Source organism: Podarcis vaucheri (genome assembly GCF_965113315.1).
Source record: "Podarcis vaucheri genome assembly, chromosome: 4".
Taxonomy (NCBI): Eukaryota; Metazoa; Chordata; class Lepidosauria; order Squamata; family Lacertidae; genus Podarcis; species Podarcis vaucheri.
In genome coordinates, this window is record NC_138762.1 from 104,881,514 (window position 1) to 104,899,010 (window position 17,497).

The following is a 17,497-nucleotide window of genomic DNA, read 5'->3' on the forward strand; positions in this document are numbered from 1 at the left end:
TGCACTAGTACAACAAAATCAGGGCATGGAAGAGGGATTCCAAGAAAGACTTAGAATCCAGTAGTGCAGATGAGGGGCATACTGGATCCACACTGCTGCTTTGCCTTTACGATCTGTTCAAATCAGAGGCTGTGCAGCAGCTTTCAATAACCAACGCATAAGTTCCTGCCAGAGACAGGACAAAAGAATTAGGAAGGAAAATGAGAAGAAAGAGGCAAGGCAACAGGCAGAAGGGGGTGCTGGAAGGAGCAAGGAGGAGACAGCAAAGGATAGACAGATGAGAGTGGTGGAAGTGGAGGCAGCTGGGAGGAAGCAGGAGCTGGGAGTAACTGGAGGATGAATAACAGAACAGAGCTTATTCTTGAGCAAGAGAGTTTTTTTCTCCTCCCACAATGGGGCAACTCCTTACCTCCAAAGTTGGCTGGGGGGGCACTGGGAGAACCCCCCAGCTTGTTGGGGAGGAGAGGGAGGTCGTTCCTCCTGGCAAGCTGCTATGCTTCCCCCCCCCCCTGATTTTTATACAGTGTTGTGCGGTTTTATCTCATATACAAATCAGGGGCGGGATGCAGGTGGCGCTGTGGGTTAAACCACAGAGCCCAGGACTTGCCGATCAGAAGGTCGGCGGTTCGAATCCCAGCGACGGGGTGAACTCGGTTGCTCGGTCCGAGCTCCTGTCTACCTAGCAGTTCGAAAGCACGAAAAAGTGCAAGTAGATAAATAGGCACCGCTCCAGCGGGAAGGTAAACGGCGTTTCTGTGTGCTGCTCTGGTTCGCCAGAAGTGGCTTAGTCATGCTGGCCACATGACCTGGAAGCTGTACACCGGCTCCCTCGGCCAATAAAGCGACAAATGAACCTAATGGTCAGGGGTCCCTTTACCTTTACTTTACAAATCAGAGGCATATGCAGCAACATTTTCCAAAGCCTTTCCTTAGATTGTGGAAGAGAGACAAGGCAACTGCAACATTATGATGAAGTATATAGAAAACCTTCCAAGTTGCCAGTGGACTTTATGTACACATAGAGTGGAGAAAAAATATGTTAAATGTGTTACTTTCTAAGAGTAATCAAAATACGTAACTTGGGGTGGGGTGGGGGGGTTGTTTTTAACACTCAGTCTTAATACAGATTCCAGTGGAAATATTGCCATGTATAGTAGCACCTGCATGAATGTTCCTATTCATGAGGCCGCCACTCAAGAGATGATTGGCACTTTTGGGACCAGGAGAGTGGGAGAGATATCTGGAAATGATTCCCCAACGTCCAGCATAGTTGTTGGAGCTGACAGCAGCATCCAGCAACGTGTGGGCAGGACCACTGGGTGTGTGTCCCCATAGCGGCTTGCCCCGTGTGTGTGTGTGTGTGTGTGTGTGTGTGTCCATGGAAGTTTATTTTTACATGCACTTCCTAAATCAAGGAGATGGTTGATTATGGGTTAACTAATTGAGAATCATCTTCGCATAAAAAACACTGCTGCAATATAAAATATGTATCATCCTCGGAAATATTCTATTGTCAATCCAAATAGTGCACAGACTAAAATGAGATAATTGGGAAGGTACCCATAAAGTCAGCCTAAATATATTATCACAAGTATATGTGAGATAATATTTGTTTTAAAAAGATTCTATGGCACTGTAAACTCAGTCTCATTAGAGACTGCATTTAAAAGGCTTATAAAGTTACTCATTAATGTTATCTTGTTGTATCTCCACAGCTTTTTCATTAAAGAAAATTCAGCAGAAAGCATTTTCTCCTGATAGCAGGAACCAATTTGCAATAAATGTTCTGGAAACCACTAGGGAAGCCATTACTGAGGTCTAATAAAAACAGACAAGCGTAACTTGTTCTATATTTTTGTTTCAATCACATACAGATGAGACCCCGCTCTCCACACCAACCGCAAGAGACAGCCTTGACAAACTTTCGCTAACTGGGCATGGGCAGCCGCTACCTCCAGGTTTTCCATCTCCTTTTCTATTTCCTGATGGATTGTCCTCCATAGAAACCCTTCTGACTAACATCCAGGTAGGCCTTCCTTGCAGATCAGTGTAAAACAATACAGATAAAACAGTCAGCGAACTGTCGACATTAATACAATCAGTTGAGCTTTAACTAGTTCATAAGACTGTGGAAAATTCTTTCAGGAATTTAAAGTATTAAAGGCAGCACAGTAATCAAATGAGTTTATAAAACCATCTAAATGCAGTACATAAAATATGGCTTATAATGCTGAACTGATGCAGAGTTAGATGAAAGTGGCTCCAGTATTTTATCTAAAATGCTTTTTCTATTACACAGTAATGATTTGTAGTGATCTGTTTAACTTTCTTGATAGAGAAAACCTGCTAAAATAAATAGTTATTTTAAACTGAATTAATGCCAAGGTGGAAATGACATGTTAATCTATGGAAAATATGCCTTAATATAAAAGACATTAATAAGAAAAGCATTTCTGTTACAAATAAGCTCATTTCAGTACTATCTTCAAAGAATAGACTTCAAAGGGCATTACAAAATTTTCTGCAGATTTCCTTTGCAGCAGTCAGCTTGTCTATTGTATGTATACTGCAGTCTGACTTGAACATTATTCAGGGTTTTGACCAGCATATTACAGGGCATGCTAGCGTGGTTGAGATTAGGTGGAGAAAAAGACGGGGCTTACCCACAAGTATACTGATCATGCATATGGCTGGTGGAATTTCTGCCACCACTAGGCTCTGTGTTGCATTTATCAACAGCCGTGTGCAAAAATAAAAAATGGAGCCTTCGCAATACTCCTTCCATCTGTGTCTTCTGTGTATAAACCTTCAAATGGAATCTTTGTGAAAGTTCCTCCCAGTACAAATAACAAAAGAGAAGAAACAGTTGTTAGATTAATGAAGAAATAGTAGCATCAATTCCTTCTTTGCTCATTTAAGCAGGTTCATTACATTTAGTACTGAGCTTCCAAGCTTGGTTCAATCTGTTGAACTGTTAGAAGCCTGTTCAGCACATCAGGACCTCATTTATGCAGGTAGGCAGGAATATATTTAGAGCATTAGTGTACTCATAAACCACAAAAAAGTCATGTTATCGTTTGTTTATCCAAAAACAGTAGTGTTATTCTAATCATAAATTTAATCAGATTTTCAGATATGGTGAAAAGAAAGCATGTCATGTGCAACTGATAATTTATTGATACATACAGAATATTCCATGTTTATGTCTCCGAAGCAATGATAGCAATCATAAGTCTGTTTTATTGCATACCACCATGATATTTTTAATGAGTTGACAGTTTAGAAGTATATCTATAGAGGTTAAAAAAGCTTAATCTTCTTATGTGTCTTCTCAGAAAAAAATCTCATTGGGTTTCATGGGTCTTATTGGAGCCTAAGACCTGCTTCTGAATAAACATGTATAGGATTTGACTGCAATGTGTGAAGAATATGGTTTTGATAATTTCTTATGGTTTAGCCTTATTTATCATTTTCTTAGAGCTAAATATTACTGGAGCTTTTTTTTAGTGTCATACTATGACTTGCATGGGACGCGGGTGGCGCTGTGGGTTAAACCACAGAGCCTAGGACTTGCCAATCCAAAGTCGGTGGTTCGAATCCCCGCGACGGGGTGAGCTCCCATTGCTTGGTCCCTGCTGCTGCCAACCTAGCAGTTTGAAAGCATGTCAAAGTGCAAGTAGATAAATAGGTACCGCTCCGGCGGAAAGGTAAACGGCGTTTCTGTGTGCTGCTCTGGTTCGCCAGAAGCGGCTTAGTCACCCTGGCCATATGACCCGGAAGCTGTACGCCGGCTCCCTCAGCCAATAAAGCGATATGAGCACCGCAACCCCAGAGTCGGTCACGACTGGACCTAATGGTCAGGGCTCCCTTTACCTTTACCTATGAGTTGCACCCAAAAGTAGGTTCACCACCATTCTCGACTGTGGTGCAATAAGGACCGCTTACATTCGTAGGATGGTGAGTGGTGATTGTGCTCTGAGTCCGGGGCAAATTTCTAGCCCCACTTGACTCTTGGGAGATGACACTCCGTCCTCCTCTAGCCGGGCAGGTTGCTGGGAGGCTTGTAGTCAAATGGACCTATCACAAGCAAGCTGCATTTGAACAGACCTATCACAGGCAAGGAAGTAGTGGCAGGGCTTCGTGGCGGACCTGAGGGAAGACTCCCACCCCTGGTTTTCGCTCAGGTCCAGACTGTCAGCTCAGTCAGACCTGGATTCCTCATCCTCCTATCCTATGTTTCATATGGCCCTGCACAAAGGTGGGTGCGCAAGTTCTGAGTATGACCTTGCTATGGAAATATTTGGTCACTGTATTGGGGCCAGGGAGGAATTTGCTGCAGAAAAATCAAGCTTGTCTGGAAGGTTTTGCCTACCACATAGCAATTGTCACAACTTGTTGGCAGATGAGGCATTCCATCCTTAGTCTAGGCGGGGTGGGGGGAATTGGGAACTTTCATGAGACAGGGGTACCCTGTTAAAGGGGTCTAGGGGGAGGTGCCTCTGCCTGGAAGCCCAATCGGGGGTCAGTGGGCCATGACAACCCCCAATATGGCAATCCTGAAGGCGTCGCCCCTGTCTGGGAGAGCCTTAACCCAGGATCGACACCGCAAAACAACCAGCTGTCACGCTGGTTGATTCAGGATAAATACCCAAAGCCTTTTCCAGAATGGTCATTTTACAGTATGACAGAAACCTGCCAGTTTACCTGAGCAGGAGCAGCTCAACTGGAAACATGGACCTACAACAATAGCCTCCCAATGGCAGTGACAGTGCCACTGGGAAAGGAAGGGGTGAGGTGCCTTCAAGGTTGGGGCTGTGTGGCTGCACTGGCAGGTCCAATCTGGTGCTCCTGCTAGTTTGCCCCCCTCCCCCAGTGAACATCCCCCCACTCCTAGTGAACATCCGTAATGCTGCTGCTGGGATGCTTTTGTTGTAGCTCAGCAATTCAACTGTTACTTGAGTCTGAGCATTGGCTGTATTGAAGGCATGGACCCAAGTGCTCCATCCTCTCCTGATCCCTTCCACCTCTGCCTGTGCTAATCAGGCCACAATGTGCCATGCCTGAAGTGGCAAATATGTGAGTGTTACACACCAGGATCAAATCATGGTTTGTAGCCTTGGCTTGGACTGTTATCCCATATCATAGTTTGCAAGTTCAGATGTCCCCGCAAAATTATGGTTTGATTTGACCAGGAAGTAATATATGAAGCCCTGCATATATGAGAGAAAGAAGGGCCACTTGAAGGGACAGCTTTTCGCTCATGCACCAAATCATGATTTGAATTATTATTACGTATTCAAATGCATCTTCTGTGGTTGATTATGTAGTCTCTGCAGCTCTGTCCATTTATTAGTAGGAAAACGGGGGAAATTGTATCCATTTTTAAACCAGGGTTGGGTTGCACGATTTAATCATAGATTAATCAGCTAAAGCTTCAAAAGATTTATCTGCGCAAGTTCATTTTAATCAGGGAGGGCACATTTTAATTGATGGACTGCAAGTTCAGGGCATGCCTGCTCTTTGGAGCCCAGTACTCACTGATATGGCAGACCGGAGCCTGGGGTCTAGCTACCTCTTAAGCCTGCTGGAAAAGGCTCACATGAGGAAATCGTTGTTCATACAGAGAATTTTCTTCTGCTCTCAAAATTAGCATATCGAGCAGGCTAGGTGAATATCCCTTCTCCTGCAGATGTTTAACATTTCTATCTGATTTATTTACAAGAACAAGAATGCCATAATGCGAATCCCCAGCAGAAGTGTGAAGTCGTATAAATAGGGCCAAGCTGAAAGGCACCCCCTTCATTTTGTCACCCCCATTTGCAAATAGTAAAACAGAGGGGGTGTTTCAATAGCATTTGGGGAACACATTTTTCCACCCAAATCCCCCAAACAGTAGCATGTGAAGAAAGGGGTTTTGTGGGGGTGGAATTCTAGCTGTCATTTCAAGCACAATTCTAGGCATATCTCTTGAATTTACCACGCCAACAAGAATTAAGCTTTAATGTTAGTTTCTTATTTTAATACCAAATGGAAAAAAATAACTGAAGTAGTATTTTCCCTCGAGTAGCAACTATTGTTCATTCTACAGTATTTCAGACTTCCCTTGATAGCTTAAAATGCAGTTATATTTAATGTTTTGGCAATTCTTTGCAAATTTATTTAAATCTAAGCAATTAATTAATGGAATAATTGTTTCAAGTCATATAATTGCAAATAGTTGCCAGTACTCTTTTAAACTCAGAGTTGTACATTATGAGCCAATGGATGAAATAAACAAAGCATTTTAATAATAATAAAAATCAGATGAATTACATGAACATGAGATTTTAAAATACAAATAGATTTGTTCATGAACAAAATGGTTCTTCAATTAAGAAAAAGTGTGCAAGATGAAGTCATGTATTAAAAAACCCAATGATTGCACTTGCACTTGGGAGTTCCTGTACTGCAACAAGATATGAATATTGCAAAATAATTTGCAAGCATTAGATCAAACAAAAGCTGCAATTTAGCACCGACTGTATTCAGTACCTTTTTTATCTGCCTTCTGCAAACATTTATGAGAATGACATTCTCTTCACCAGAATGCTAATGAGAGTGGAAAGTTACAAGTAGTTGGGTACAGTACATCTATCTTACTTCCTGTGTATTTATGTTGGTTGGCGTACAAAATAGCCATGTGTGAGTGAAGCAGTCAGAGAACAGAGAGTGAACAGAGAGTTCAAAATAACGTTTGGTAAGATGGCAAACAAACAATCCATAAGCAGAAGTATTCTCTCTAAAGAGTTTGCTAGGCCATTTAAAATCATGAATTAATCCCCCCCCCCCCCGCAAAATAACTGATATAGGAAAATACAAAAGCAGCCATTATTAATATTATGTATTTCTAGGAATTTATACTCTGCCTCTCAATGTGTTTCCGTGGTGGATTACAGCAAATAAAAAATACAGCATATGGGTGGATTTCAATGGGTATTGTTCCGCTGACAGAAAATAACGTTTTAAATTGTTTTTAATATTGTTTTGGGGTGTATTGGGTGTTAGGGGAAGGATATAAATAATAAATTATATTATAGTACCTCTGGTAGGGGCAGATTGTGCTTCTTCTGGGGTAGTTTATCCACCTTTGGTCCCCATCCTACAGTCAGATCTCGCTTGTGGCCCGTAGAAGCTGCCAGCGTGCGACAGTGGCTGGATGCCAGGATGTCCGATTAAACCAGGTGAGGTCGTGGATGGGTCTCAAGTCCTTGGTGAGTTAGGCAGATTGAGCAGACGAGACCAATAGTGGGCCCAACCGTCCATAAGACAGTTTCTGCATGTGCAACACATCTAGGAGAAGGAAAACTCTGACCCTAAACTTCCGCTGCCTTGCGGGAGGTAAGGAGTAAATGCTACACAAATCTGGAGTGGAGTCCCTAAGACGGTTGGATGGTGCCTTGTATGCCTACTTCTAGCAACTCCTGCAGCCAAGCTGCTGCCAGAGGTTTTCCTCTGCTTTCCTTTGAACCACATCAGCAAGGCCAAGGGGGTGGGTCTTGTTGTCTGGGCAGCCCAGGACCTCCAGACACACAGCCGAGGCTTGCACTTCGGTGCTGCTAAGACCATGGTTTGACTTCATCCCCGGAAGTGCACCCCATTGTTTCGCAAGACAGATGGATGGCAACAGTATGGTTTTTAATGTAACCCACCCTGGTACCTTAGGGTGAAGAAGAAGAAGAATAGGAAGAAGAAGAAGAGTGAAAGGAGATGGTTTTTTTGGGGTGGGTGGGGGAGTTACAGAAGATTGCAGGTAGTGAAGAAATGGCATAAAACTGCCTCCTTCCATATTCCACTTGCAGTTGACTTGCATCAACAGTGTAGCACCCATTGGATACTACTCTCTATGTACTTTCTATACTTAAAACTCTTCTATTCCGCCCTTTGAGATTTCTAGGGTAATAGCTAATAAAAACAAAGAAAAAAACTTTGAAAGGCAGGGATAAAAACAACAATAATAAGGAGAAAATGGATTAAAAGGGTATTTTCCTGATCCCATGCATCCTATGCATGTTTACAAGGGTAGAAGCTCATGGGTATTATGCCCAGGTAAATTACTAAGATGATAGCCTAAAAGACATAGGTGTGGGTGCCAGGTGAGTCCCCCGGGAACTCACCCATTTTTTACATCCTCCTCACTTGAAGTAGCAGAGGCAGCTGAAGGAGGGCCTTTGAAGAATATTTCAGCATGTGGACAAGTAAAGAATTTTTTAAAAGGAATTAAAAGAAAAAACAATAAAAGCAACGCAAATCAGAAGAGTGGTATAACAGCAGTCAGCAGAGATAAAAGGTGTTTGCCTGGGGTGGAAATGATCTGAAAATGGCAAGGAGGGAGCAAGTTCAGATTTATGTTTTTAAAAAACTCCCCAAATAAAGTGAATATTATTTCCTTTAAGCTGTAAGGTGGGAACATATGAGCAAGTGAAATAAACCCTTTACAGTTGCATAAAGCAGGTAGGAGCATTTGGATAGGAGAAACAGCAAGAGGAAGAGTGTACTTAGTGCTTCCCTGTCCTGTGTTTTTCTGCTGCAATTCTGCATTTGCCAGGCTAAAAGCATATCTGAACCTCTCTTTTAGGGCAAAAGAGTTTTGGGGAACAGTTGCAGAGCACTTGTTCTGCACTCTTGTCACCCTTCTCCCTAAACTGCTTATCCCCAAGTGATTGGCAGATGGGGGTTTGTGATAAGCAGTTGTACATAATATATTGCTCTGCCGTAGGTGCGTAAGAAATACGCTTTTTTATCCTCAGTGCATCCCAGTATGTCCTAGTCGCATTAGGGCACGGCCAGTGGTGGAGCTTCATGCTTTGGCACCGGTGGGCGGAGAGCTGGCACGCGTCCCGGGGGTGAGGTACTCTTGACTGCAGGTGTGTGGCACCCAGCGCAGGGGCAGCCGCGATGGCACCCCACAGGGATTGCACTGCTGGGGATGGTTCGCTCTGTCAGGAGCTCAGCCTACACTTGAGTAGGACCCTGGCAGAGACACATGCCCGACTGGCATGTTCCCTCCCTCCTGGTTGATCGTTCGGGAGCTTCAAAAGCTTTCTTCCGCCCAAACATCACAGCGACCGATGCCAACAGACATCAGCACACTTAGGGATTCGCAGATTCTTTGTAGTTGCATAACAGACCTCAGCAACTCAGCATTTTGGCTAATCTACTTTATTTACATATAAACACACGCGGAGCACTGCAACATGGCTCCCTCTCTCTCTAGCATCAGACAGCAAAGAGAAAAAACAAAGGACAATAGTCCCACTTCACGGAACACAGTAACACAAACATCCTGTCTCTATCACTTCCCACTTTTTGGAGTCAAAACACATGTGATAGACAAAAATCCCATGACTGCAATCATGGAGCAGGAATTCTAACACTCTTCTTCCTCCGCCAGTGGGCACCGCATAACAATTCACATTGAGGCCATATTTGGATAGTACCTATTATTCTGAAAGTGTACCCAATTAAGCAGTTGCTTTGAAGGATGAATGAACGCTATAAGCGTGAGTCGGAAAGAAAGTCAAGAAAGAACGGTATTAGAGTCATATATATATACACATTTTGATCGGCAAGCCCAAGAGGCTCAGTGGTTTAGACACATACTTCCCTGTAAACTGTTTCTACTGGGCATACCACTATCTTTCCCCATATGACAAAAGTACATATAACTATGACAATTGCTCTTTCCAGCCTGGGGCAGCTTGTATTCAAATGCTCTACCCACTGAGCTATCTGGTTGCAGCTTGGACTCACGCCGGCAACTTGTGCAACTCTTGTAAAACTAGTGGTATATGCTTATTGTAAACCACAATACTTAGTAACATCATTCTGCTCTACTTGTAGGTTCTGGGCCTTCTTCCATTTAGATTATTGTAGCTGTAAATGTGGCTAAACAGCATGAGTTCCTGGTCTATCTCAGTCAGGAATGGCCATAGAAGGCAAACCAGCTGTAAGTGGAAGATTGGCACTACATGCCTCTGATGCCCCTGGCCATCTGGTTACAATGCTGGATGCAGACTATGAACCTGGTGCTTCAAGGGGTGTGCCACCCCTTCTTGAACCAATTGTTGATCGACTTCACAGACATGTAAATTGCCTATCCAGATTACCTCCATTTTAACAGAAATTGGTCTCAGTTTATTGGCCGTCATCCAGCCCATTACTGCCCCCAAGCTCCAATTCAGCACCTGCATAGCCTCACCTGATTTAGATGACAAGGGGAAACAAAGCTGGGTCTCATGAACATATTGGTGGCACCGTACTCCAGATCCAGAGATGACTTTCGCCTGCTGCTTCATGTAGATATTAAAGAACATGAGGGACAAAATGGAACCTTTTGGCATCTGATGGTACTAGAGCCAGGTGGTCAAGCATAAGTCCCCCAGTGCTACTCTCTGAAACGAGCCCTGCAGGTAGCAGTGAAGCTGCTGTATCGCCAACTTCTCGTCCCAAAGAACAACTCTTAATACAATACCATGGTTAATGATATTGAAAGCTGTTTGGGGTCATATGCCTTCTGCCCCTCTCCTGCTAAAGGTCATCAATCAGGACAACCAAGACTTTCAGTGCTATAAACCAGACGAAGCCGGATTAGCTGCTGGTAATGTCTCCCCAGTTATTTTGATAGGGTTTCTCTGCATAATCTCTTTCCAGATTGGGATTAGAGAGTTTTGTACAAATGGTTTAAAAGTATTGCCCTGTTATGATACAGCCTTATTACCTTAAAAGAAACCTGACTTTCTTGGTTTTACTACCATTGGTCAACTTCACTGTAAGTCTATGTCTTCATAAAAGAATATATTTCCCTGTGTTGCTGCCCTGGGCAGTAATCCTAGACCCATTAGGCATTTTAAATGCTCTTGACGTCAGTGAGAGTCAAGCAAACTACCTGCGCACAGTGTTGTAGTCCTAGTTTGCACTGCATTTTCAATGGTTTGGCAGCACATTGATTTAATATCACAGAAGAGGATTAGCCAAAGTGTCTTGTAAAATCTTTTTTCAATGGGTCTAGAGAGAATTCACACAAATCCAAACAGCCCAACTATTGTTTATGGCTCAAAGGCATCTGAGGGTCCTAGGGGCTACGTTATTTGCCCCTTCTTTCATGCTGCTACACTGACTATGAGTTAATACCTATTATTTCAGAGTGCATCACATTAGGGTTGCCATTGGCAGCAGTAACATTTTTGCATACGCATCAATTTGGCTCCAAGTGTAATATTTTGGCTGCCCTGCTGATGTGCTGGATATAACTTCTAAAAACGAAAGTTCATTTTCCATAGGTTGTAAGTTGTCCCTAGTGGGTTTCAGAGCCAAAAATGCTAATATTTTCCCAGACATAATGAGCAGCAGTAGACAGTGCATTACCATTAGGACCATTAGAAGAAAGTGTTTCAAAAATATGTTAGGGGAATAGGGTGGATGAGAAGATATGGTGCTGAGGCCCAATGAAAATGTAACATGCTCTTAGCAGCTTCACACTTTGCAAAGGTGCTTAACATAAAATTACACCCATCAGTGTTGCAGTTTAGCATTATTCTCCATGTTTATCCATGATTGTTTCATATTTAAAGAACAGCAAAATATTGTGTTTTGTCAGCCAAGGACAATAATAGTTTAATAGTAATTTATTTTCCATTGCTACTGATAATACAACCAATCAACACGTTAAGTGGTGCCAACATTGGCATCTTGCTAAATAAATCTCTAGGCTTTGCGCTGCGAGTACATCTTTCAAAGATAAGTCAACAAGAGCAATCAGAGCAGAAAATTAGAATTTGGTATGTTAGAATTAAAATACAGCTAAACTAAAGTTTTAATTGGGGTGATCTAAAAGGGCACTTGATGTAATGATCTCTTTCATTTGTTACTAATTGTTTGTTCCTGATGAAGAAGAAACATGTACATGAATGTTGCTGATTGAGTAAAGATGGCAGTTGCCATAGCAGCTAGGTTTTATTGTTCAACAAGAAGGGATCGTCAAAATGTAAAGGAGGTCTACTTGTGAGCTTTTGCATTTACTGACACTTTTGCCACTTTTTTTTGTTATAATACCACATTGTTTGAAACTACGATCTCAAAATAGGTTGCTTAAAGAACTAGACTACTGTGTACAGTGCGGCATTTAACCCGGAATGATTTCTGTGTCTTTGTTATTCTGGAAGTAGAATCTCATTTACCTGCGGAGTGCTGAAGGGAAGCTATCTGGGGTTTCTGAGACAATTTTCTCCACATCCTACTTGAGAGATGCCAGGGACTAAACTATGTCGTCTTCCATTGAGCGATAGCTCCTTCCCATAAAAGCTTGTGGCATGTTTCTATAAGTTGTATGTTTCTATTGATTATATGAATAAAAGTGTCAAGAGGTTTTGTACTATTTCTGTTGTTTCCCTCTCCACAATGCTACAACTGTGCTATGATTTGATAACATGTTATAATGTACCGGCAGGTTACTATTGGGATTTTACATAGCTAACGGACATTGATTGGGTAGCTTAATATTTCAGAAGATTACTCCATTGAACTTTGTCTCCCCACAGGGCCTGTTGAAGGTTGCCATAGACAACGCTCGCGCTCAGGAGAAGCAAGTCCAGCTGGAAAAGACAGAGCTGAAAATGGAACTTTTCAGGGAACGAGAACTGAGGGAAACACTTGAAAAACAGTTGGCAGTGGAACAGAAGAACAGAGGTAATGATAATAGAAACATAATCATTTATAGGGTTCATGCATTATCTCAGTTTTCCAAAGATACCATGCCACTATTCACATATGACTTGCCTTAGTTCCCTTGCACAAGAGTAACTGCCAATGATACAACATATGGTTTCGTATAAAGACCCTTTTTATCTTTAAAAGGTTCCACACAGAAAATTACATCGCTTCAATTCTCAGTGCAAAAATTTCACTGTAGGTTTTAAGTGGAGAAATTTTTCTTGTCTTTACCACAGTCTTGACAGTAGCAAGGTCAAAAGGAATTCACAATGTTTCAGACAGCATATCGTGAAAATGGATATTTATATTATTTGATGTAGGTCAATTTTAATTCATTGGCTATTTCCAAAACACATTTCTAAAATGGGATATTCAAGTGATTCTTACTTAAATTTTATTATTCTACTTTAGGACCTGACATTTGGTAGTTGTACCTCATAGGTAAAGGGATAAAGTTAGTTTGGAATCATGACACCACAACTGGGGCTAGGTAATCTACATAAAGTTAATGACGAGCAGATTGACATCCCTGGGAAGATTTGTAATGAATCCAGGAGAACTGGATTAATTGCCCAGATGTTCACTGGACAACTGAAAATTAATCATTTCCCCTGGATTAATTATGAATCGGCCAGGCCCCTTTTGTGTCTGATGATATCATCAGGCACTCAAAAGGAACTTGGAGGCTTTCCTGGACTCTTGCTGACCAAATCAGGCCCTCTTCCTTCTCCCCATTCATGTGTTCTCACGGGTGTTGTGTGCTTAGAAAGGAAAAGCACTGCTAGGGATGGTACAGATTGTAAGGAGGCACTAAGAGTTCCTGCACATAGCTGTAGATTCTGGAGCAAAACCCAAAGAAGAAATATTACACCACTTCTGAAAAAAATGAGACTCTATAGGAAGGAAGTATTGCAGTTTGGAGAAGGCCTTCCTATGTGCCCTTGCTGTTCAAATTGGGTTGTTTGCTAGCATGGTCAAGAGAATACTGTTAGGTGAAGCAAATCGAGGTTGCAGAGCAGAAACCCTGGGTGGATGACCATAACTCTTTGTTAAACCTCATTCACCATTTTTTTAATAGTGCCAATCTGCTGCTGACATTCTGTAGACCCCCTTTCAAGATCATGATAAATTTCAAAATGATTCTAGTTTAAAAGGAGGAAATAGGTTTTAGTAGTATCACATTCAAAAAACATAGTTTAACACACCCACCCAAAAAAACCACTATTGGGATTCATTGGTCCTCACAATGTTAACAAAAGGGAAAGCAAGAGAGAAATAACAACAAAATGCCTAGGTGAAATACTGGGCTCATAGCAAATAATAATAACAACAACAACAACAACAACAACAACAACAACAACAACAACAATAATAATAATAATAATTTTTTAATACCCTGCCCATCTGGCTGAGTTTCCCCAGCCACTCTGGGCGGCTTCCAGTCAAGTGTTAAAAACAATACAACATTAAATATTAAAAACTTCCCTAAACAGGGCTTTCCTTCACATCTGAAAGGAGGGCGTTCCACAGGGCGGGCGCCACTACCAAGAAGGTCCTCTGTCTGGTTCCCTGTAACCTCACTTCTCGCAAAGAGGGAACCACCAGAAGGCCCTCGGTGCTGGATCTCAGTGTCCGGGCTGAAAGATGGGGGGTCCAATGTACCCCAATACCTTAAAAGGATTCTCTCCCCCACCCCCAATAACATTAGAAATAATCAGCCTGGGGCTTCTCAGTTTGTCACCTGTCAACATGTATGGCAGGGCACACTTGCAATCTAGTCTTGGGCTGAGGGTGGTCTGCATGTTAGGGGATTGAAATTACGCTGTTATCCACTGCCACTTGAAGTTTGGTCTGACAGAATCAATCCCTCACTGCAGTGATGGGGCTCCTATTAAAATTTTCTGCCCTTGGAGACGGATTCCAAAATGTTCCTGAATGCTTGGGGGGGCTGCGAGGGGGTCCTGCAGCCAGCCCTGGCAGTTCTACTGAGAGCCTAATTATTCTACGGAGTGGCAAAGCATGGTAGGGCATAGACCCAATTGCACATTCTCTGAAATTGCAGGGGCCCAGCAGCCCCTAGATTTATCTTAGAGCTACAGGCAATGAAACAGGTACAGAGATAGCTGGTGCACAAGCGGTACGAGTCTTGTTGCGATAGTGACTGAACATGCTTAAGAGCACATAACCCTGCCTTCTGCATGGTGGCAGAGCTGGCAGAGAAAGCCTATGTTGCCACTTCCATTGCTTCCTCAGGTAAACATTTAGTGGAGGTTTTCCGAGGGATAAGAGGGATAAGAGTCTTGAAGCCCTTGGGGGCCCCCTGGATAGTTATGCAAGGCACTTTGAGAACAAAAACGCTCATTTCCAGGTAGACTTGAGTGCCACCATTGATGCAACGTCTATCACCATATCCAGTGCACCATCATGTCTAATACTGTGGGATCTGTATTCTGCTCTGGTCAGACCTCACCTAGAGTACTGTGTCCAGTTCTGGGCACCACAGTTCAAGAAGGACACTGACAAACTGGAACGTGTCCAGAGGAGGGCAACCAAAATGGTCAAAGGCCTGGAAACGATGCCTTATGAGGAACGGCTAAGGGAGCTGGGCATGTTTAGCCTGGAGAAGAGGAGGTTAAGGGGTGATATGATAGCCATGTTCAAATATATAAAAGGATGTCACATAGAGGAGGGAGAAAGGTTGTTTTCTGCTGCTCCAGAGAAGCGGACACGGAGCAATGGATCCAAACTACAAGAAAGAAAATTCCACCTAAACATTAGGAAGAACTTCCTGACAGTAAGAGCTGTTCGACAGTGGAATTTGCTGCCAAGGAGTGTGGTGGAGTCTCCTCCTTTGGAGGTCTTTAAGCAGAGGCTTGACAACCATATGTCAGGAGTGCTCTGATGGTGTTTCCTGCTTGGCAGGGGGTTGGACTCGATGGCCCTTGTGGTCTCTTCCAACTCTATGATTCTATGATCAGTTTCAGTTACTAATGCCTGAGGGTGTGGACATGGCTCTTGCAGCTGTGCAGCCTGCTCCACACTTTCTCAACCAATGTCCATCACAGCTGGCTTGTGTCGGCTGTGGAGGGTTTACTGGCTAGATCCAGAGTGTGGTGAATGCTTTGCTTTGCGACGGGGTGGTCCCTGATCCCTTGAAGGAGGTGGTGGTTTTTGCCAGAGATTTTTGCCAACTACCACTCAGTCAGCAATATACTTTTGGGGGGCAAGGTGGTCATTTCACCTGCAGTTATAGTTGAATCATTCTAGGCTGGCTTCAGGACCAATTTTAGAACAGAATGAGGCCACTCCTGCTTGTGGGGTTAGTTTCAGGCACGAACATTGGGTGGCCGTGCCTCTACCGGCTGGCACAGGGAGGTGCCACAAGGCACAGTTTTCTCCCCTGTGCTATTTTATGCCCAGATAAAGTTGCATGGAGAAGTCATCAGGAAATTTGGGGTTCACTAGTATGCTGATCATGCCCAACTATTTCTCTGCAATATCTGATTCAGGAAAGGCACTGCATATCCTAAGCCAGTGCTTGGATGCTCTCATAGGCAGGCTGAAGTTACAAAATCCTGACAAGATGGAATTGTGTGCAGCTCTGCCTGGGGTTGCACGTTTTCGGAATGAGCAGGTGCATAGTTTAGGGACTGCTCATAGGTCCATCATCCTCAGTAGAGGCCCAGGTGAACACAGTAGCTAAGAATGCTCATTACCAGATTCAGTTGGTGTGGCATTCACAACTGTTGCTGGGCAGGGATGCCCTGGCCAAGTTGCTGTAGAGTAAAAACTTCCCAATTAGACTACCGTAATGTGCTATATAGGGACGTGGGAGGTGCTGTGGGTTAAACCACAGAGCCTAGGACACGCCGATCAGAAGGTTGGCGGGTTGAATCGCCGTGAATTCCCGTTGCTCAGTCCCTGCTCCTGCCAACCTAGCAGTTTGAAAGCACATCAAAGTGCAAGTAGATAAATAGGTACCGCTCCGGCGGAAAGGTAAACGGCGTTTCCGTGCGCTGCTCTGGTTCGCCAGAAGCATCTTAGTCATGCTGGCCACATGACCCAGAAGCTGTACGCCAGCTCCTTTGGCCAATATAGCGAGATGAGCACCACAACCCCAGAGTCGGCCACAACTGGACCTAATGGTCAGGGGTCCCTTTACCTTTACCTTTAATGTGCTATGTTAGGCTGCCCTTGTGTCTGGTTTAGATGCTGCAGCTAGTGTGAAATGCAGCTATTAGGGTGCTTAGGACTCAGCTAAACAACTGCAAATAAAGCCTTTTAAGTGTGTTGTAATGTGCAAATATACAAATGTGACACTAGAGGACGACAGTGAGCTATGTCAAATTCAATGTATTTTTTTAAAAAAAAAAAAATTTAAAAGCATTTTCACAGCGTTTTTTATATGTGTGTAGATTTCACCTCTCTGTGTTGAAAGAACTGCACTGGCTCCCTGTGAGCTAATGAGCCAGGTTTAAAGTTTTGCTGACATCTAAATTCTAACCAGCCTGGGACCAGGATATTTGGTGGACTGTTACAAACCAAGCTGATCTTCCAGTGAGAACCTGCTGGTTGTTCCATGACCACAGGATTGTCACATGGTGGCAGCACAGAAGCAGGTCTTGAAGATGTAGAGACACCAAAGAGAAGGGGAGAAATCTACTCCAGTGCTCTTAAAGTGTTATAACCAGATGATTATTTTTTTAAATGGAATTTATGATGCTAAAGTTTACCCTCTCCTATTTTTAGA

The 17,497-nt window shown here is 43.2% G+C and overlaps 1 protein-coding gene across 9 annotated transcripts in view; it reads left to right on the plus strand.

Annotated features, from left to right (window-relative positions):
* The window catches only part of DACH1 (dachshund family transcription factor 1), a 346,322-nt gene that overhangs the window by 297,756 nt on the left and 31,069 nt on the right, over positions 1–17,497 (plus strand). For all 9 annotated transcript variants that reach the window (XM_082221410.1, XM_082221406.1, XM_082221407.1 and 6 more), the window contains 2 exons: positions 1,875–2,026; positions 12,576–12,723. In XM_082221410.1, coding sequence (XP_082077536.1) covers positions 1,875–2,026; positions 12,576–12,723 — 300 coding nt within the window. The remainder of the gene's footprint in view (positions 1–1,874; positions 2,027–12,575; positions 12,724–17,497) is intronic.